Here is a 21,306-nt window from a genome sequence, read left to right as displayed (position 1 = left end):
GCCTACCAGGACGCTGCGCCTCCTCTGTGGTAGCTGGAACACCGCTCTTCGACCAGGGCACACCGTGAGGTGCACACCGGCATTTAAACACACGCTAAAAACAACAGAACAGAACAGCCACTGGCCCGGAGCTCCCCCTCGCCGGAGAAAGACAAGACACAGGTTAAACCAGTGCGACGGCACAGCCACATCTCAGAAGAAAACCCTGGAGGAGAAGAGCTACGGCCCAGGCTTGAGACAGCTTGACCCCCAGCAGCGCAAAGGGACAGGAGCCAAGGGTTCCAGGAGAACGGCTCTGACACGGAGAAAGGCACTCAGCCCGACGGGTCCTGACTGCAGGCTGTCCCCCAGAGTCCCAGTGTCATCTGAACACAGGCCACACCGGGTCAGAGAAACCCGTTCTCTCTGAGCACCATTTTGGCACTAGGTCCCGGGGGCTGTGAAAAAGGAGTTTGAGCCCCAAACGCTTGGTGTTTACAAGGTTTCAAAACATGTAGCCAAAAGTTCGCATTTCCAAGCGGACGACCACAAGGCCCTTCCTGTTTAGTTTGGAGACGGAGCCCTGAACCCAACATCCCTTAAGAGACCAGCACCCCGGGAGTCCGGGCAGCCCGCACGCGTCCAAGGCTGCGGACGTGTTTCTGTGCGGGTGCGGCGGCCTGCCCCCTGCCCCGCGGCGGCACCCGGCCCACCGGGGGAAAGGACAGGCGGGCCGGGAGGGCCCCGCACGGCGCCCACGCCACCCGCGGAGGCCCCCTTCCCCACCGCGCCCTCCCTTCCCGCTAAGAAACACCAGGCCTGGAGAGCCGGGGCGACACCAAGCACGACGGATCGGTCGCCCGGGGCCCGAGGAAGGGGACAAAGGCCTCACCGCGCCTGCAACCACAGCACGCGAGAACGAGAGGCACAAAGGGGCAGCGCTCTCCGACCGCAGCCCCCCCTCCCCCCGACCCAGGGCCCGGGCGCCCCGGGGCGCGGACGCGGGGGCGGGGGTCGCGCACCTTGTGGCAGGCCGGGCAGGTGGGCAGCGCGCTCTTGCCGCCGTGGCCCCCGCCGCCGCCGCCGCCGCTCAGGCTGCTCTGGATCTGCGTGAGCTCCTGGCGCAGCACCTGCTTCTGGTGGAAGCTGAAGGCCGGGTGGTTGGAGGCCATGGTGAAGAGCAGCAGGAACTCATCGCCCGTGCGGCCCTCGTTGAGCTGCAGCCCGTAGTTGTGGATGATGGAGTCGATGTGCGTGAGCGTGCGGTAGAGCACGCCCGCCGCCTCGCGCTGCTCCGAGCCCAGCAGCGCCAGCGACACCAGCAGCTTGCTGCGCACCACCTCGTCCGTCAGGTTGGTGAGGCTGCCCAGGTCGGCCGGGTTGTTGGCCTTGATCTCCGAGTCGCGCAGCGAGTGGTAGTCCTTGCGGGCCAGGTCCTCGAGGCACGAGCCGAGGAAGCGCAGCTCGAGCGGGATGCACAGGTCCAGCAGGCCGCACAGGAACTCCACGCGCTGCGGCGACGGCAGCTCCGAGAACCAGCGGTACACGCCGTCCCTCTGCAGCGGGCAGCGCTTCTCCACCATGCTGCCGCCCGCGCCGCGCCGCGCCCCGGGGCCGGGGGCCGCCGCCGGCCGGGGCCGGGGCCGGGGCCGGGGCCGGGGCCGGGGGCGCGGGCGGGCGCGGGCGGGGGGCGCGGGCGGCCGGGGCGCGCCGGGGCCGGGGGCGCGCGGGCCGGGGCCGGGCGAGGGCGGGCGGGCGCCGCGGGCCGCGCCGGGGCCGGGGCCGGGGGCGCGCGGCGCGGGCGGGACCCCCGCCAGGGGCCGGCGGGCGGGCGCGCGCGGGGCGCCGGGGGGGCCCGGGGCGGCCGGGGCGGCCGGGGGCGGCGAGCGGCCGCGGGCCCCCCGCTCACGGGCGGGCTCCTGGCCCGCGCCCGTCCCCAGCGGCGGCCGGTGCGCGGCGGCGGCGGCGGCCGCTCCTCGTCGTCGTCGTCGTCGTCGTCGCCCGGGAGGCGGCCGCCCCCATCTCCCCCCGCGCCGCAGGGTCTGTCACTGCGGGCCGCCCCCCGCCGGAGCCGCCCGGGCCATGCCCCCTCCTCCGCCTCCGCCCGCTCCTCCTCCGCCCGCGGCGGCCGCGGCTCCTCCTCCTCGTCCTCCGCCGCCGCCGCCGCCGCCGCCGCGCCTGGGCCGGCCGGCCGTTGCCGGGTCGGAGGCCGCGGGCGGCGGGCGGGCGCGTCGGGAGCGGCGGGCGGGCGCGGAGCGCGCAGGGACTGGCGGGCGCGGCGGCGGCGGCGGCGGCGGCAGCGGTGGCGGCGGCGGCGGAGGGATCTGCGCCCGCACTCGCGCGGCCTCGCGCTCCGGCCTCTCCCCGCGCCGCGGACGGATCCGGGCCGAGCGCGGCCGCCTTCGCTGCTGACGGGCGCCGGGACGAGGCGCAAGTGGGCGGGGTGGCCGCCTCTCGCGACAGCCGCGCCGGCCGGGCCCGCCCCCCCCGCTGATTGGCTCGGCCGGCCCCCTCTCGGCCCGTGATTGTCCCGGGCCCCCAATCCCAGTCGCCCCCGCCGCGGCCACGCCTCCTCGGGGCTGTCGATCACGCCGGCGCCGCCCCGGCCCGCCCCTCGGCGGCCGGCGGGGCCGGCGCGCCGGAAAACCCGGGCCGGATTCCCGCTCGCTTTTGTTCCCGCAGATTTGCGCCGAGCATTGTTTGAGGCGAAAGCCGGGCGTCCCGCCTTCCCGGGCGACTCCGGGGCGTCCCCGTCGGGAGCCGGCGAGGGTCCCCGCGCAGCTGCTGCAGTGGGGCCCCGGCGCCCCGTCCGCGACGCTGTGTGACCTTGGCCGAGTCGCTTGGCCTCTCTGAGCCCCGGGCGTCCCCGCGGAAGCTCAGGGCCATCCTTCCCGCCCCGGGGGCTCGCGAGAAGGTCGTGAGCGGAGAGCCGGCCGGCGCCCGCCCGTGCGAGCCGCGCCCCCGGGGAGCCATTGTGAGCCGCCGGTCCGCGAGCGGGGAGCCGGGGCGGCGCAGGTGCGCCCGCGGCCGGTGCGGGGCTGCGGGCTGCGGGGCTGCGGGCTGCGGGCTGCTGGCTGCGGCCGGGCCCCTCCGGCGGCGGCCGTGCGTGCGGAGACCGCTGCCCCGTGCAGCCCCGCACCCCACCCCCCGCCCGCAGGTCCCGCGTGCGGGTGTCGGTGACCCGCGCGCGGGCTCACTGGTTCACAGCCCTGTGAGCCGGGGGCGAGGGGCGCGCCCTGCCCTGCCCTCCCCGCCCTGCGGAGCTCAACCGGGTTCTCGGCAGCGCGCGGGACTAAGGACCGGATCCGTGCGCCGATTTCTTCAGGACACGGTCCAGGACGCTGGGCACTTCCGGACCGGACCTTCCCCAGCCTTGGGACTTCAGGGTTGAACAGATTTTGCAGAGCCACGCTAGGGAGAAGAAGAAAATGTGCTTCCCAATCCATGACCCCTCTCCACTCCTTGGGCAGATTTCCCAGAGCCACTCTGGGGTTCTTAGCCAGTGACAAGAGGAGCAGGCATCCGGGTGACAGCCCCAGACATCCCAGGTGACAGCCCCAGACATCCCAGCAACCAGGTGACAGCCCCAGACATCCCAGGTGACAACCCCAGACATCCCAGCAACCAGGTGACAGCCCCAGACATCCCAGCAAACGGGTGACAGCCCCCAGACACCCCAGCAATCGGGTGACAGCCCCAGACATCCCAGCAACCAGGTGACGGCCCCAGACATCCCAGGTGACAGCCCCAGACATCCCAGCAAACGGGTGACAGCCCCCAGACACCCCAGCAACCGGGTGACAGCGCCAGACATCCCAGGTGACAGCCCCAGACATCCCAGCAAGCAGGTGACAGCCCCAGACATCCCAGCAATCAGGTGACAGCCCCAGACATCCCAGCAATCAGGTGACAGCCCCAGACATCCCAGCATCCAGGTGACAGCCCCAGACATCCCAGCATCCAGGTGACAGCCCCAGACATCCCAGGTGACAGCCCCAGACATCCCAGCAACCGGGTAACAGCCCCAGACATCCCAGCAACCGGGTGACAGCCCCAGACATCCCAGCAAGCAGGTGACAGCCCCAGACATCCCAGCATCCAGGTGACAGCCCCAGACATCCCAGAAACCGGGTGACAGCCCCAGACATCCCAGCAACCGGGTGACAGGCCCAGACACCCCAGCAACCGGGTGACAGCCCCAGACATCCCAGCAATCGGGTGACAGCCCCAGACATCCCAGCAACCGGGTGACAGCCCCAGACATCCCAGCAAGCAGGTGACAGCCCCAGACATCCCAAGTGACAGCCCCAGACATCCCAGCAAGCAGGTGACAGCCCCAGACATCCCAGGTGACAGCCCCAGACATCCCAGCAAGCAGGTGACAGCCCCAGACATCCCAGCAAGCAGGTGACAGCCCCAGACATCCCAGCATCCAGGTGACAGCCCCAGACATCCCAGCATCCAGGTGACAGCCCCAGACATCCCAGCAAGCAGGTGACAGCCCCAGACATCCCAGCATCCAGGTGACAGCCCCAGACATCCCAGGTGACAGCCCCAGACATCCCAGCAACCGGGTGACAGCCCCAGACATCCCAGCAAGCAGGTGACAGCCCCAGACATCCCAGCATCCAGGTGACAGCCCCAGACATCCCAGAAACCGGGTGACAGCCCCAGACATCCCAGCAACCGGGTGACAGGCCCAGACACCCCAGCAACCGGGTGACAGCCCCAGACATCCCAGCAATCGGGTGACAGCCCCAGACATCCCAGCAACCGGTTGACAGCCCCAGACATCCCAGCAAGCAGGTGACAGCCCCAGACATCCCAAGTGACAGCCCCAGACATCCCAGCAAGCAGGTGACAGCCCCAGACATCCCAGGTGACAGCCCAGCCAGGCTGTGAAGCCCCCAGGTCATCAAGCTGATCCATCTTCCAGTCCCAGCTCCGGCCAGCTGTGGGACCTCGGCCACTCACTCAGGCCTCCATCAGTAGAAGGAAGCCAGGACCCCACTCCCAGCCAGCAGTGGGTGTCAGAGGGGCTAACAGGGGCTCTGGACTGCTGGGACAACTGAGCCACATGTACCAGGAGGCCTCCTCCTGCCTTCTTGCCACTTTTGGGTGTGCTATTTGCTATTGAATGCCTGTACTGGCTGGAACGGTGAGGTCCCCAAGAGGCCATGTCCACCCAGAACCTCAGGATGGGACTTTTTTTGCAAATAGTGTCTTTGCAGATACACTTTAGGTAAGAATCAAATTGACAGTGTCCCTTGTAGCAGGAAGGCACAAGCAGAGACTTGGGACGGGGGACACCACGGAAGACAGAGGCATAGGGAGGAAGGACCCTCCCTTTGAGCCTGTGGAGGGAGCACAGGCCTGCGGCTGTCCGACTGCAGAAGAACACTTCCGTCGTGTGAAACCCCAGCCGGCGGTCGTTTGCTACGGCTGCCCACAGCTGCCGCCTGGACGCTTCTGCAGCGCCGTGTGATTCAGCCCCACGGACGGTGAATCGCAATCCTGCAGGACCAGACCCCGCTAAGGACATGGGCCCCTCCAAGAGGAATGAAGCCCAGCTCCTCCGCTTTAAGGAACAGACGGCCTGCACTCCCGTCTCCAGAGCAGATAGCCCACGCGCCTGCAGGAGCTTTCTCTTGGCCTACTGTCCTCTTCCTGGGAAGCAGCCGGGAGCCTCCCAGAGGCAAGAGCGGATGCTGACCTGCCTGCCCCTCCCAGCACAGTCCCTCGGCGCTGGCCATGAGGCTGTGGTTCTCTTAGCCCGCTGCTGCCCTCCCTCCCACCTTGGGCTCCTTCCCTAAAACAGCCTCCAGCTCTGAGGGAGCTGGTCTCTCTCCTTCTGTCTGCAAAAGGTGACCCCTGGCTTCAAGTGGGATTTGAACATTTCTCCACCGCCTTCAAAGTGGGGGGCCTGAGGATCCATGGGAGGGGGCTGGAGGGCCGGCGTGGGGTAAGTCAGACAGCACGGCGTTCCAACACACCATCAGAGGCGTTCTAGGTAAAAGGGAAGCAGGCCACGAGTTGAGACCAGGAGAGATTCCCAGTAAGACGCTGAGTGGAAGAGCAGGTTCACGCCCAGGAGTGGACTTACCCACCACGTGCCTAACTCCAGCCGGGGTCTCCCAGTGCCGTGGGCCCTGCCCTCGGGAGCTCACGGTCTAGGTCTAGAGCAGAACAGTATGTCTATGTTTTCCGTAGAGCTGGAATGGAATATACGTTAATACTATTTTAGAGAAAGAGAGACAGGGAGAGACTGGGAGTTCACCCCAAATGCCCCAAAGAAATGAGTTTTGCAATGAAGGTGTGATGTGCCTGGGATGACTTCCTGCGGCTGGAACGGTGACACTGGTGACCCTGCTGCAGCGGCAGGACCAGGGTTGAGGCCAGAGCTCGGCCGCCGGGACTCCAGGTCCAGTGCCCGCACCCCACCGGGCCCCTGTCACCCCACTTCTCCCTTGTGACTCGTTCACAAGCCAACCCTAGAACAGGAGCCTCGAGACCACGTTGTGATAGGAAAATGAAAAGAGGGTTAGGGTGGAGACTCCCTTTAAGACAAGAGCTCCCCGAACAGTCAGGGACCACATACACACACAGGCTGGGTGCGGGGGTCCTAAGGGTTCAATGAGGGGTGGGCGTGGCCTCCAGTTGGAGACACCTACTGAGTTTCATTTTTCCTTTGTCCAAGGCCCCACCTTTCTGAGACAGAAGACTAGGGCCCCAAGCCCCTTACATGCCGGCCTTGAGAAGTGAGGTCCCTACTCTTACTGACGGGAGCCTCTCCCGGTGTCTCAGCTCCTGAGCACCTCGTGCGATCGCCCCAGCTCTCAGCCGGCTTCTGAGCTGCTGCTGTTCCATTTTACAGATGCCGCCCAGTCACCATGGGCCCAGGGCCGTGCCGTTGGTGTGTGTGGGAGCCACGCCCTGGCCTGTCAGGTGCCCAGACTGTCCGTCCCGGAGGAAAGCCCGAAGGTGAGCTGTCATTTGTTCGTTATTTCTGCACACCAGAGACTGGTCGCATATGTGGCAGCCGGTTTCTCCCAGCCTGGACTTTGCTGACCGAGTCCACCTGGAGTCGTAAATGGGCGGTCGTCCCATTCGTGCCTGGCGCGGTTTGTACACAGCTGCACATTTACCTCCAGGGAGGACCTGCTTTCCTGGATGTCTTTGACCTTTGGCTAGGTGCGGCATTTCCACAGCGGTGACTTGCCCTGGGCTCTTATTTAAGATGGACATTCCTTAGCCTGACCCCAGGTGTGGAGTCAGACTCCCAGGGGCTGAGGTCTGGGACTCTGCATTACGCTAGCTCTTGGGTAACCCCCGTCACCCTGATATTTGAAAATGACGTTGGGGAGTAGAGGTTTGGCTTTCAGGCATGTAGCCTGCTTCTTTGGACCAAGAGCAACCCCCACAATAATCGCTTAGGTCCGGATCCCAGGCCTGCGCGAGCTCAGGGACCTTCCCTCCTCCTTCCCAGCCGGGGAAGCCGAGACTTAGAGAGGTCACACCACCAGGGACTCGTGGGTCCTCGCTAAGTCCCGAGCCCTATTTCTTTTGTGTGTTTGTTCATTTTTCACATTTTCCCCGTTCTCACATCACAGTTATATCTCTAAAAGCCCACAATTAATTCCCTGCTGCTTTTGGTTTTCTGTGTTTTGCTTATCTGTCTACTGTGGGAGTTCTCCAGCACACCCAAGTCATTTGACTGGTATAGTGGTTGCCTGTGTCCCTGTCGCCCAGCTTCCCTAACCATGGTTCATCGGTTGCTCTCACACCACCCCGGCACAGGGGCGTTTTTCTAATGGACTATTTAAAAGCAAATAAATTCAGGGTTTTATATACATATAAGTCATAATATACATATATATTAGTGCTATTTTGCCTGATTATGGGGTAATACATACTCCTTGTATAGAGATTATATCTTGCTAAAAGACAATATAGAAGTCACAAATAATCTCACTTCTCAGTCATAACCAACGTTAGCATTCTAAAACACATCCCTCTAAACACTGTTGTATTCACATGTGTTCACGCACACCTGTTTTTACAGAAGTGGTATCCTCCGCAAAAATAGGGCTGTTCTCCGCATTGCGATCTCCTTTTTTCCATTTAACAACATATCGCAGAGGTCTTCCCATGTCACAGATTCTCTCCTAAGTCCCGTTTTTCAAGGGCAGCCCAGAATCCTGTTGTTTGGATGCACTGCCATGTTTCCTACTAATCCCCTATAGCTGGGCATTCAGGTTGTTTCTGTGCTTTGCTGATAGAGTTTCGAAAGGCAGTTCTGCTTCACCCGGGCCTTGCACCAGGCTGAAACCCGATCTACCTCCTCTAGATCCACTGGGTGTTTCTGAGAAGCACAAGCAGGGCTAACGTGCAGGAACTGGATTTCTTCCCAGCGCCATCCCAGGCAAGGCTTTATTGCCCAGCTTGACGGCTCAAGACGCAGGACACACCCAGACTCAAGTCCAGGTGAAAAACACATTCCAAAGGCAGATAACCTATTGTCTGGGTGAGGAGGGGTAACTCTAAAATATGGGAGGATTCTTTTTAAGCAAACACACCAGAGCTCGCCCGATCAAGTAGCGCTCCCTCCTTCAAGGTGCTCACCCCGGAAGGTAGTGCTCCTGTTGTGATAAAACTGTGATTGCCTGAAAATACATCCATGAACTCCTCTTCCACACCGTTGTCTCCACAGTCCGTGTAAGAAATTTTTGGAGACGCTGTAGGCGGGAAAGTCTTTGTGCTTTGAGGTGGATTGATATCTGGAAACAGCCTCTGCTTATGAAACAAAATGAAAACAGCAGAGTCCACTATGTCTGGTTTGAGCAGAAACAGTGTTATTAAATTACAGCAGGGACTCAGAGTCTTTGGAAGGGTCGGAGACCCAGATGTGGATGCCATTTTTGTATCTTTTTTTTTTTTTTTTTTGAAATGAGTTGCCTGTTCATGTCTTTTGCCCATTTTTCTATCAGGTTTTGCATCTTTGTTTCTGTTGATTTTTATTTATTTATTTATTTATTTAATTTAAAGATTTAGTTTTAGAGAGATGGGGGAGGGGCATGAGCACGGAGAGGGGCAGAGGGAGAGAATCAAGCTGAGTGAGGAGCCCAGCATGGGGCTCTATCCCACAAGCCGTGAGATCATGACCTGAGCTGAAACCAAGAATTGGATGCTTAACAGACTGAGCCACCCAGGTGCCCCCACATCAGTTTTTAAGAGTTTTTCATGTATTAGAGTTACTAGCCCTTTATCTGTGATTTATGTTGAAAATATTCTGTTCCAGTTTGTCTCTTGCTTTTGACTTTAGTTATGGTGTTTTTATCTTGAAAAAGTATTTATATGATCATTTATTACATCTGTATTTTTAGTTATAGTTAGGAAACCCCTCCCTAGAGCATGTGTGTTCTTATATTATGTATAGGATCTCATTTTTTTCATATTTAGATCCCTAACCCATTTGGAGTATATTATTTATTTATTTGGGAGAGAGAGAGCACACATGCTTTCATGCACAAGCAGGGAGAAGAGGGACAGAGGGACAGGTAGAATCTTAAGCAGGCTTCACACTCAGCACAGAGCCCAAGGCAGGGCTCGACCTCATGACCCTGAGACCATGATCCAAGCTGAATCAAGAATGGAATGCTTAACACACGGAGCCACCCTGGCACCCCTGGAGTTTATTCTTACATGTAATATGAGGTGTTTGCTTTTGAAGCCCAGTTTTATTTTTAATTACACCAGGGTTGCAAATTAACATGCTCTAAAGAAGTCAGGATAAAGTAAGATGGATGGAGTAATATAATAGAGGGAGGGTTATAGCCAGTCAGGATTATATTAAAAAACCACACAGACACTGGGGGACCTGAGTGGCTCAGTCGGTGAACCGTTTGCCTTCGGCTCAGGTCCTTATCTCAGGGTCCTGGGATCGAGCCCCACATGGGGCTCCCTGCTCAGCGGGGAGTCGGCTTCTCCCTCTCCCTTCCCCTCTCCTCCTCTTGTGATCTCTCTCTCTGTAATAAAGAACCAAAATATTAATAAATACATACATAAACACACACAGTGGGTGTGTTAGTTTCCTAGGGCTGCATATATAAATTATCACAAACTTTGTGGCTTGAAGCCTTAGAAATGGATCCTTTCACAGCCTTGGAGGCTGGATATTTGGAATCATAGGGCCGGTGGGGCAGCTTGGTGCGCCTTGGCCTGTAGCCATACCACTCCAGCCTTTGCCTCCATCTCCATGTAGCCTTCCTATGCCTGTGCCCAAGTGTCCGTTGTCTCGCAGGGCCCCCAGGCTTTGGGTTCAGGGCCCGCCCGATCCAGTGGACCTCATCTAGTGCGCACACATCTGCAAAGACCCCATTTCCAAATAAGGTCACGTTCCTAGGTGCCAGGTAGACATGGGTTTTGGGGGGACACCAGCCCAAACCAGTGAGGGAAAGGTGGTGCTGTCTGGGGCCCCCACAACCTGTGTGCTGAGAGCGTGGGGACCCTCGCGGGGCTCTACTGCTGCTGCTGGGGTCATCTGCGCCCAGCAATGAAGAGTTGCTATATTGGGTCACTTGTGCTTCATTCAGAAGATCAGTTTTGAAAATCTCTGATATCCTGTCACGTTAAAATGCCCTGAAAAAAGGAAAAAAAAAATCTGGGCAACCAAGTGTGACCTAATGGACGGCCTGCCCCACAGTCTGCAGAAGACAGGCTTGTTCAATACAAATATTTGTGTTTCCCCTCGGAGGCCAGGTCTGTTTTGTTTTTTCTTTCAGGGTAAGGGGCGAATTTCTACAAATTCCTCTGCACCCCAGAAAGTGCCATTTCATACCAGAGGGGGAGTAAGATGGTCCTTCCCTGCCATGAGATGGGGGAAGGGGACTCTCTTGCAGCTCTCCCTGTAAGACCTCCCAGGGTAGGCAGAATTCCAAGGATGCCTCCCCTTCCTCCCCTCCACCAGGATTCGCAGCCCCTGGTTATCCAAACACTAATTTAAGTGAAGAGATTATCTGGGTGGGCCTGGCCCAATCAGGTGAACCTTAGAAGTAGAGTGTTTTCTCTGGCTGGTGGCAGAAGGGGGTGTCGGCGATGTCAGAAGGGTCAGGAGGATGGGACATGTCAGCACTGTTTGTAAAGCAGACAGGGCCATAAGGGAAGGAAGCAAAGGTGGCCCTGACCTCCAGCCGGCAGAGGACACAGGGAGCTCAGACCTTTGGCCTCAAGGAAGTGGATTCTGCCACACCTGCTTGTGCTTCTAAGCAGATTCTCCCCCTGGCAAGAACCCAGCCACTGGCACCTTGATTTCTGCCCCTGAGACCCTGAGCAGAGACCCTAGGCTGCGTGTGTTCTGATTTCTGGCGTGGGCAGCTGCCAGCTGTTACGTGGGTGCTGTTTCCGGCCTCTGAGTTTGGGGTAATGGGTTCTGCAGCCGCACAAATTAACATACCTTTGCTCCTGGGGAAGGTCTGAGGGTGGGGATGCTGGGAATGATGAGGGGGATGAAGGTGTGGGGTCGGACAATGCCGTGATCCCCTCCCCTGTCTCCTGCGCGCATTCAGCCTCCCGCCCATGAGAACTTCAGGCCCCTGCAAAGGCACAGAGGCACCAAATGAACTCGGCTTGCGGTGTCCTCGGTGGCTTCAGAGGTTGATGGGAATCAGATGCACGTCCTCTCTTCTTGTGCTCGAGCTGTTACTGAAGACGAGGGAGCCAGGTGGTTCTAACCACATTTTATCCTGCTGTTTTATAAGTTTTTAGGACCCGGAGCAATCTTGCTAAAGTCCTTTAACATAACAAATTGCGTCTTCAGAGTGACATCCCAGAAGATTGCATTCTGCCCCCCACCCCCGAAAGAACCAAGCAGCAAAGGCTTTTGCTCTAGGTGCCCCTGGCTTGGGGGCCAGGAGCTCCTACCTCGTTGACTCGGAGATGGTGGGCGTAGCAGGTGCTCAGTAAGCACTAGCAGGTGGCGTTCGGGTCCTCAGGTGGAATGTTTCTTCTAGCTCACCCCACCCCTATGCCGTGAAGCCGCCTGCCCCGGGGCTGCTCCCCCAAGAGCAGTTTCCTCGTCACAAAGGTGAGGACCAGGGAAGGGACCCTGCCTGCACAGGTGTGTCACCTGGGGACAGATAACCACTGCCGGTGCTGGGCCGGGGAGGAGCCCTGAGCGCTGAGGGGCCACGTGGGCGGCAAGTGCAAGGTTGCGGGTGGAGGTAAGGTCCACATGGAGCAGGGCCGTTCATGGAAACCATTTCGTCTCTGACAGATTTGGGGATTCATGTGTCCAAGAAAACCCTCAGGCGGGCCGAGGAGAGACGAGGCCCCGCGTCAGCGGCGTCTGGCGGACAGCGGGTGTGAGGAAGGAGAAAGGCGCGTCTGAGGCCCCGACTGAGGCAAGGCTGACCCGAGGCCACGGGAGCAGGGGTGGGGGGTGGGGCCTGATCTTGGAAGAAGACGTCTTTGTGCCTCTGAAGGGGGCAGGTGTGGTCCTTTGTAATCCCTCCCCGAGACAGCAGGCTGACACAGTCTCTGTTAGGGGTCGTGTCCCCCAAAAAAGACGTTTTTGGAGTCCTTATCCCTAGTTCCTGTGAATGTGACTCTATCTGGAAGCAGAGTCTTTGCAGGTCTCATGGGCGGAGACAAGGTCACGAGGGTGGTCCCAATCCACGGACTGGTGCCCTTCCGGAAGAGGAGACAAGGCCACGGTCACGTGACGACAGGCTAGGAGCCCTGAGAGCTGGAAGGACCTCCCGTCGAGCCTCCAGAGGGAGACAGACCCTGCACCACCTTGACCCTGGGCTCGTGGCTCCAGAGCTGAGAGAGAGCAGCTTTCTGCTATTTTAAGCAGCCCCCGCCCCACAATTCTCCCTTGTTGGTGCCTAGCCAACTCCGTGGCTTGCCCACGGAAGCCTTCCCAAAGCCATCTTCCCTCTGGTGGACCAGACAGGTTTAGGGCAGGAGCTGCCGCGGAGGTCGGAGGGAGCAGATTCTCGTCTTGGCTCTCACCCGCAGCTCGCAGTGTGTCTCCCGTGCCCCCCTCCCTTCGCAAAATGGAGGTAGAAGTTTCTGCTTCAAAAGGTGGCTGGGGAATGAGAGGAGATCTTGCTCAGCAGGGCGTCAAGAAGTGGGGGCTGGTGGCCCCTGTAGGAGCATCTTCCTCCTGTGTCCTGATGAAGGTAGGGGTCCCACACCAGGCTTGGAGCTGGAAACAGTGGGGACGGCCAGCGGGAGAAGACTGCGCGTCGCCTGGACTCTGAACGAGCTCTTGATGCTGAGTGAGGCCCCTGACCTTAGTGTGCGTGTGTGTGTGTGCGTGTGCGTGTGCGTGCGTGTGTGTGCGTGCGTGTGTGCGGTGTGTGCGTGTGTGTGTGCGTGCGCGTGTGTGCGTGGTGTGCGCGCGTGTGTGTGTGTGCGTGGTGTGTGCGTGTGTGTGTACGTGTGTGTGTGCGTGGTGTGTGCGTGTGTGAGTGTGTGCGTGGTGTGTGTGTGTGCGTGTGTGCGTGTGTGTGCGTGTGTGCGTGGTGTGTGTGCGGGCGTGGTGTGTGTGTGCGTGTGTGTGCATGTGTGCGTGTGCGTGTGGTGTGTGTGCGCGCGCGCGTGTGTGCGTGTGTGCGTGCGTGCGTGTGTGCGCGTGTGCGTGTGTGCACGTGCGCGTGTGTGCGTGGTATGCGCGTGGTGTGTGTGTGTGCGTGGTGTGTGCGTGTGCGTGCATGGTGTGTGTGTGTGTGCGTGGTGTGTGTGTGCGTGTGTGTGTCCGTGGTGTGTGTGTGTGCGTGGTGTGTGTGTGCGTGTGCGCGTGGTGTGTGTGTGCGTGTGTGTGTGTGCGTGGTGTGTGTGTGTGTGCGTACGTGGTGTGTGTGCGTGTGTGCGTGGTGTGTGCGTGTGTGTGCGTGGTGTGTGTGTGCGCGTGTGTGTGTGCGTGGTGTGTGCGTGTGTGTGTGTGTGCGTGTGTGTGCGGGTGTGAGTATGTGCGTGTGTGTGCGTGGTGTGTGTGTGTGTGCGTGGTGTGTGCGTGGTGTGCGTGTGTGTGTGTGCGTGTGTGTGTGCGTGGTGTGTGCGTGGTGTGCGTGTGTGTGTGTGCGCACAGCACAGAAAATCCCCAGGTTGGCCCAAGCCATTTCCGTGTCACGGAACAGAAACAACAGGATGTTATCACACCTGCTGTCATTTATCCATTGGGTTTGGTGCACAGGGACCAGAGTCTCAAGTCACTTTTAAAGGACAGGCAGCTAGCGAGTGCGGAGCTGGGCCTCAAGGCTGTCTCACTCTGTGCCTCCTGCCAAGCACGGCCAAGCTAAAGGTTTTGGCACCCAAAGCAGGAAAGGCAGAAATGCCAGGGGACAAAGCACTTTCATGCCTCATTTAACCCTGTGACATGCCTTTGAAATCAATAGATCCTTATCCTCACCTGGCAGAGGAGGCCGTCAGGCCTGGAGGAAAGAGCAGATGCTGCCAGAGCAGGACCTGAGCAAAGGCTTCCTGGTCCCCAGTCCTGCTCCTCCTGTCCCCTCCAGGATGGCACAGCTGGAGGCCGATCGTAAGGAAGGTCCTCGTGGAGTGTCCCTTCCACTCGGCTCAGGTGACCTGGTGTCATGGAGCTCGCAGCCCTTGTGGGGACCTGCCGGAGGCTGGGTACTTTGTATGGTTTCTCCTGGTCCTGCTTTCGCAGGTGAAGAGGCTGAGTTCCCTCTGCACACAGCCAGCAGCACGGACCCCCGTCCTGGCCACTGTGTGGCCCTAATCATGTCAGAGGTTTCCAGACCAAGTGGAAGCCTCACCATCGCGTGTGGACCACCGCACGTGTGTCGCGCTTGTGGGTGCCATGTGTGTTTGACGCCCGCTTCCGGTCTTGTTTGAAGAGTTGTTTCTGTAGCTGGTGTTTCGTTAAACCACTGGTCCACATGTCATGTGTGTGGTTCTCCTCACGCATGGGCTCCTTGGCGCTGAGACTTTCTCTCTTCCATGCAGGGACAGCACGCCACACGGACATCTGTACGGAACCATCAGAGCCGAGCCTGGTTATGAAATGCGCAAAGGCTGTGCTAGCACATCCCAAGGGAAGGTCAGTCCCACCGACACGCGTCTGTTAGAGCCTGAGCTAAATTCTAAGCTCCCTGAGAACGGGGACTGGGTCTGATACGTGTTTGTAACTTTGGGTTTCCAGCTCTAGATGGACGCCTTGCATAGACACTGGCTAAACGTTTGCTGATGGTTGTTCCGACGTCCCAAATAAGTTTTTGCAATGCTTCGTCCGAAGGTCTCCCTTCTCTTCTGTAAAGATGGTGGTACCACGCCAATTTCTCCAATTAGTACAGCATCTTGTCTATCAGAGATGGTCTGTTTTGTGTAATTATGTTTCTATCCTCATGCTTGTGGAGAGGAATTTTTCCCAAAGTATTGTTAATATTTCCTTAGAACACACCGCAAGCCCCAGGATGGGAAAGACTTGATTTGGAAGAGAATTTGGGGGTCACATGAGGTTAATTTCTTAATTAGAAGATGAGAAAAGAGGCAAAGGAGCCATTGGGGATCCCCCAGCCGACCCACGTACCAGCCTGCCTTTGGGAGTGGACGGCCACCGTAGAGAACAGTTGTATGACTCGCACATCTTCGTATTTCTGGTCACCTGTCTTTGACTACGTCTTTCTATATCAAGTGTATGATAAAGTTTAATGGTAATATGTTCTATTCACCATTCATGCATGCTTCTGACATTAGCATGTGGCGTTACCCACGTAACCCGCTAACTAGCAGCTTAAAAAGCCAAAAAGTCCTGAGATAGGAAGGCTCCAGAGTGGGTTATGCTGTGGCTCACAGACACCACTGGGGACCCGGCCTCCTCTGTCCTTATAGTATGCCATTCTTGGGGCGCCAGCCTTGACCTCGTGCTGGTTCTCCTCATGCTCACAAGTGAGTGCAGCCGTTCCGGGCATCACATCCAGCTTCCAACAGAAGGAGAAAGATGATCTTTCTTTGTGTATCAATTTTTTAAAAGATTTTATTTATTGGGGCGCCTGGGTGGCTCAGTGGGTTAAAGCCTCTGCCTTCAGCCCAGGTCATGATCCCAGCGTCCTGGGATCGAGCCCCACATCGGGCTCTCTGCTCCACGGAGAGCCTGCTTCCTCCTTTCTCTCTGCCTGCATCTCTGCCTACTTCTGATCTCTGCCTGTCAAATTAAAAAAAAAAAAAAGGAATCTTAAAAAAATAAAAAGATTTTATTTATTTGACAGACAGAGATCACAAGCAGGCAGAGAAGCAGGCAGAGAGTGGAGGAAGCAGGCTTCCTGCTGAGCAGAGAGCCCGATATGGGGCTCCATCCCAGAACCCTGGGATCACGACCTGAAGCGAAGGCAGAGGCCTTAACCCACTGAGCCTCCCAGGCTCCCCCTTTGTGTATCAATTTTAAGGAGAAGAAATCTTTCACTGAAGCCCCTGGGCTCCTTGGCTAGGTTGTGTCCCATGTCCCTGCTGAAAGTAACCACAAACAAGGGGACTAGTGCCATCGTGATGGCCCCTGACCCATCAGGATATGCCTTCTGCCTGTCCTGCAGTCCATGGACGTGCGGAGTGTTTGGAAGTCGGAACGCGAGAAGGGTTCTGTTTGTGGAGGAGGACAGCGAGGCTCGGGAGGTCAGCAGTCCCATGCCGTCGTGCCAGATTTCTAACTGCCATGTGTCCGACCCCAGCTGTGTCACCACAAGGCCGTGCGGCCATGCTGCCTGCGGGGAGGGCGGGGTGGGGCTCCTCTCGCGACAGACCGGGCTGTCATCAGCCTTGACCCCCCTCGTGGGGGCCGTCCTGCTCCGAGAGACCCAGCCTCCGGTCACATCTGTGCTCTGTAATCGGGCATTTCACAGCTGGGCACCCATGGCCAGCCCAGACGACCCCCTGGGCACCTTCCAGTCTTGTCGAGGCCCCGTCCGCCCCGCTCATCTCCTTGCCGGCGCGGATGGACTTTGCGACCTGTCGCGGGCACTCTCTGCCTTCCTAACCCCACGGCCGGTTCTCCCAGAGGGAGGGAAGGGACTTGGCTCTTTGTCCCCGTGAGCCCCTCTGGGAGGTTTGAGGGGCTGTCTGTGGTGAGAAGGGAGCCCTCCCCCGAGATTATCTCACTGTCACTGGCCCATTGCCACCGACAACCAAGGGGCCGACGCCTCCACGACAGCCTCCTCCTCCTCCTCCCTCCCTGCGCATGCGCGTGGCGCTGTCCGTGCCCCTCCTCGGCCCTGTGGTGACGGTGCCAGCGCTGCCGTCGTTGTGTCTGGGTTCACTCACGGTTGGCTGTGTCAGAAACGAGAGCGCGCTGGGAGAGCCCAGGGGCTAGGGCTGGTCCGCGGCTACACGGCCCTGGGCACACCACTCCGTCTCCCTGCACCTCCCTTTTCCTCTCTGCATAACGGGCTGCTCTGGGGCTCGGGGACCGTGGGTACAGCAGCCTGCAAGTGTCTGGTGCCTACGAGCAGTGGCCGTTTCTCCCGGGGGCGGCGGTGCGGCCGCAGCGGGTTCGCATGGAGCCCGCCGATCCCCTAGGGGTCACCTGGCATCTTGGCGTGCTCTGGAAGGAGAGCTGAAATTGTCCTCCGGGGACGCTTCCAGGCCTGTGCACTTGCTCGCCCTGAGTGAGGAAACCGAGAAAGCAGCCCCAAATGCTTGTTCCGGGGGGGCGGTGCCTTCACTCCCTGTGATTGTTCTAACAAATAACGCACAAGACTCCGGAGCTTAAGACAACACAGATACCTGTTGCCGCATTCTAGAGGTCCGGCGTCTGACACGGGTCTTACAAGTTTAGAAATGGTGAGACTGGGGCCCCCAATAACCAGAAATGTTCAGGGGGCAGGTGTGGGTCCCACTGGGCAAAGACCTGGTCCTGCGAGCATAGGGCCACTACAGGGACAACACAGTTCTGGGTCCTTCTCCCCGTCAAGGCTGCGGTCGCAGGCGCAGACGAGCATCCTTCCCCCGTCCCTGAGCACTGTGCTGGTCCAGGGAGGCGAGGGTGGCGGTGAATGTGTTTGGACAGTTGGTGGAGATTCTTATCAAAGGCCTCCAAAGAGCGCTTAACCTCCCTGAACTGACCCACCACATTTTGCACAAAAGCCTGTGCGCATTTTTAAAAAGCGGATGGTATACGGCTTCCGCGGTGTCTCTGAAGGCGTCTCCAAAGGAGTCTGAGGCCCGAGGGGCATTTCACAGAGCTGGGAGAGCATCGTTCGGAGCTCAGGCTGCGTTCTGGCTGTGGCGGTGTCCTTGACCTCTCGGGGCCTCAGCTTCCATCTCCCGGACAATGGGACCATCCTGCCCCCCTGCGATGGTTGCCATGGATGCACATCCTGGCGCCTGGAGGAGCTCCGCGGGTGGCGGCGATGCCCAGGACCAGCGACGCTGGGATTTGCTGACTCCATCCTTCTCTGTAGGGCTGCACCGGCTGCCCTGGGTTCCCGGCCACCAGTTTCCCCAGCAGCCTTTTGTTTGTTTGGAACGGTTTCTTGGGGTCTCCTAGAGAAAGGGTTCTCAGCTGAGTTCCAGCCAATGAGCACGGTCCCACCCCCTGCTTGGAGGGCTCCCAGCTGCTCCCTCGGCTGCCCAGCTGAGAAGAAGTGATGTCAGGAATGTTTATCTCTTGGGGAGGTTGGAGACTCCTTTCAGCCAGACGAGAAGACACCGTGAAAAGGGGTGCGGGGGGCTTGCCGAAGCATCCTTGCGTGGGGCTGTGGGAGCATCCGTTTCCTACATCTGCCTCCAAGAGGGCCTGCGGTCCTGGGCTGCTGGGGTGGGTCTTGGTTTTCTCAGCCTGACTGTGTTCATTTTATCCCGTAGAACACGTTAGTGGCTCAGGACCAAAGGGGCTGGGGAGGGGGGCTCCGGCCCTAGCTCCCAGCCTTTCGGTAGCCACGTGAGGGGCCCTCTCTGGGCTCTACAGAAGGCCTCCCTTCCTGGCCAGTGGGGAGGTGGCACTGTCCTTAGACGCCCCGTGGCATGAAGACGCAGGGGCCGCAGCGAGGCTCCTGTCAGCACAGAACAGTTAGGAGCCTCTGCTCTGGACTCACGCTAACCAGAGCTTGAAACTGGGCTCCAGCCCGGCGGGGAAAATTGCTCAGTCTGTCTTGAGTCTCAGTTTTCCAATCTGCAGAATGGCAACAGGAAGGATTTCCTGCCGCCACATGTGATCATGAGCCCCAGTGGGTCCCCGATGTAGGGAGTTCAGCAGAGGTAAGCGCGGACCCGTGGACAGTGGCAGGGAGCAGGAACCCCTGGGACTTTAGTCACGTGACTATGAGATCAGAAAATCGGAAAGTGCAGAAAACGTCAAGGAAGAGAACCCACAGTGCTGACAGCCCTGGTGCCCGGAGACACACGCCGTTAGCTTGTGTTCCGTGTCCCTCGGGCCTGTTTGTAGGCTCGCGTGGTTCACAGACTGGGATCACTGCCGAGTGAGCACAGCGTACGTCTGGATGTGCGTGCTCGTTTTTCTGAGGACTGGGCGTGATGTCGCTTAACCCACTTCTTTTAAACTTAAAAATGTATCGAGAACATTTTCTCCAAATCATTCCGTTTCACCAGATTGCATATTTTCCCACACTTTGATGTTTCTGAAATAGGGATGTGTTTTAGAATCATTGTCAAAAGAAACGTGCCAGCTGCTGCTTCTCTCTCTCTCTCCCCTGAAGGGGGTTACGGGATGGGTGATCCGGTGACAAATGACAGTGTCTCAGACTCAAAGAAATGGGGCATTCTGAAGATGTTTCTGGAAGACCACGGCGTATTCTTTGGTGCCTTTGCCATAATTACCTTGATTGACCCCTATTTTTGAATGCTTTAGCTCCTTCTGGCTTCTTGGTGTCATCAACAATGCTGAGGGGAAAAAAACCCATACAGCAGGAAATGCAATCAGGTGTGTCACTGACCCAACAGGAGAGGCTGGATGGAGAGGTCAAGGTCACCACCAGGGGTGACCGTCAGGGAGGAAGGTAGGAAATGAGTAGCTCCCGGTGTCTGTTCCTCAAGGTCAGCCCCTCCTTCGCGGCTGGCTGGGGTGCAGAGTGGCCCTGGGCGGGAGCAGTGACACCCCACCCTATGGAATCGTGGTGCTGGCTTCAGGACGGGGAGCTCACCACATGGGCTTTCCCTTCCCCACGCGGAACAGAAGGCACGGAGAGAGGCCCCTTGTCAGTGCCAGGCACCGCTCGCTCCTAGTCCACGTGCTCCAAGTCAAGGGAGGAGACGCTTTCTCCTTTTCCGGAGTTCCGTCTCATGCCCACGTTTCGGGTAGGATGCTATTTTTAAGTGCCTGGCTCTGTGGGTTTGTACACCCCAAGGGAGGAGGGGGACCCGACGCAGGGCAGGGCTGGGCAGGCAGCAGGCAGGGGAGCGGGCGGGGGGCTGCATTTGTTCTGCTCTGACAATGAGGCTGCGGCTGTCACACCCACGGCCGACATTAGTCACATCCTGCCTTGCCTTCCCCAGCAGCTCTGACACATGAGGCCACATCCCACTTCTGGAAAGGGTCCCACTCCGACTGTAAGGGTGCTTCTGGGCCACACTTCCTGTGTTGGGTCCTATCCCAGCACGTGATGCCCGTCTGGGTCACTCTGTCACCCTGGATTTGAGGCTTGACGCTTGCTAGCCATGTTGAGTTCCGGGTGGGGGTCACGGGGTGGAGACGGGCACGTTTGCAGAACAGAAAGGAAGGATGGCTCCCTGATGGCAGGTCAGACGGGAGCAGCCCAGCGCCCAGGATCTAGGAGGAAGATCGACCAGCAGCCTGGGGCCTGGAGGTCCGCGTACTGCGGGTGTCGACTTGCCCCATCTTATACACAGGAGCCACCGAGAGTCGGGAGGAAGGGACTTGCCGGGGTCAGATGGCTCACTGGAGGCATGGCTGGCCCTGGACCTCAGTCCCCTGCCGTTGTGCAGCAGGACAGGCCTCTGATGACCAGGGCCCCCACCGGGGTCCACCCTGCAAAACTCGAGGCGCTCCCAGCACTAGCACCTATCCCAGGGCTCCTTCCCTCCCAGATCCTGACCCCTGGGCCATGCATTGCTTATTTTGGATTGGCAGGCGGCCTGCGCCCCAGGAAGAGGGAGGGGCTCAGGCAGCACCAGGGTGTGACTCATTTCTGTGTATCCAGCCAAGTGCCAGAGAGGCCGGCAAGCAGGAGCCGGTCAGCAGCCGCCAACCAGCAGCTGAAAACCTGCTCAGAGGGGCCCGGCCTCAGTTTACACACAGGTCACCAAAGAATGGGCTTGGCAGGATGCCAGTCCTTGCCTCTCTGACCACCTGCAAGCCCCTCATCAGCATCTGCTCCCGTGACCAGCCTCTCC

General features: G+C 59.0%; 1 protein-coding gene and 1 long non-coding RNA gene across 9 annotated transcripts in view; one reads left to right on the top strand and one right to left on the bottom strand.

Annotated features, from left to right (window-relative positions):
- Positions 1-1,622, bottom strand: part of ZCCHC14 (zinc finger CCHC-type containing 14) — a 55,216-nt gene extending 53,594 nt beyond the window's left edge. For both annotated transcript variants that reach the window (XM_082711601.1, XM_082711602.1), the window contains exon 1: positions 1,002-1,622. In XM_082711601.1, the coding sequence (XP_082567727.1) occupies positions 1,002-1,562 (561 nt within the window). In that variant the 5' untranslated portion in view covers positions 1,563-1,622. The remainder of the gene's footprint in view (positions 1-1,001) is intronic.
- Positions 1,623-4,868: 3,246 nt separating this feature from the next.
- Positions 4,869-15,665, top strand: LOC309853392. Of its 7 annotated transcripts, none has more exons than XR_014305644.1 (6): positions 4,869-5,843; positions 6,854-6,960; positions 8,327-11,936; positions 12,251-13,160; positions 14,953-15,046; positions 15,149-15,665. It is a non-coding gene; the product is annotated as an uncharacterized lncRNA (long non-coding RNA). The 7 variants fall into 7 exon arrangements; XR_014305645.1 differs by having other exon boundaries at positions 8,327-12,061; XR_014305647.1 differs by having other exon boundaries at positions 8,327-13,160; positions 15,149-15,319; positions 15,400-15,665.
- The last annotated feature ends 5,641 nt before the right edge of the window (positions 15,666-21,306 follow it).

This window comes from Mustela nivalis (genome assembly GCF_964662115.1).
Source record: "Mustela nivalis genome assembly, chromosome: 18".
Taxonomy (NCBI): Eukaryota; Metazoa; Chordata; class Mammalia; order Carnivora; family Mustelidae; genus Mustela; species Mustela nivalis.
Note: the sequence above shows the minus strand (reverse complement) of the source record. Positions and strands in the feature narration are given on the sequence as shown.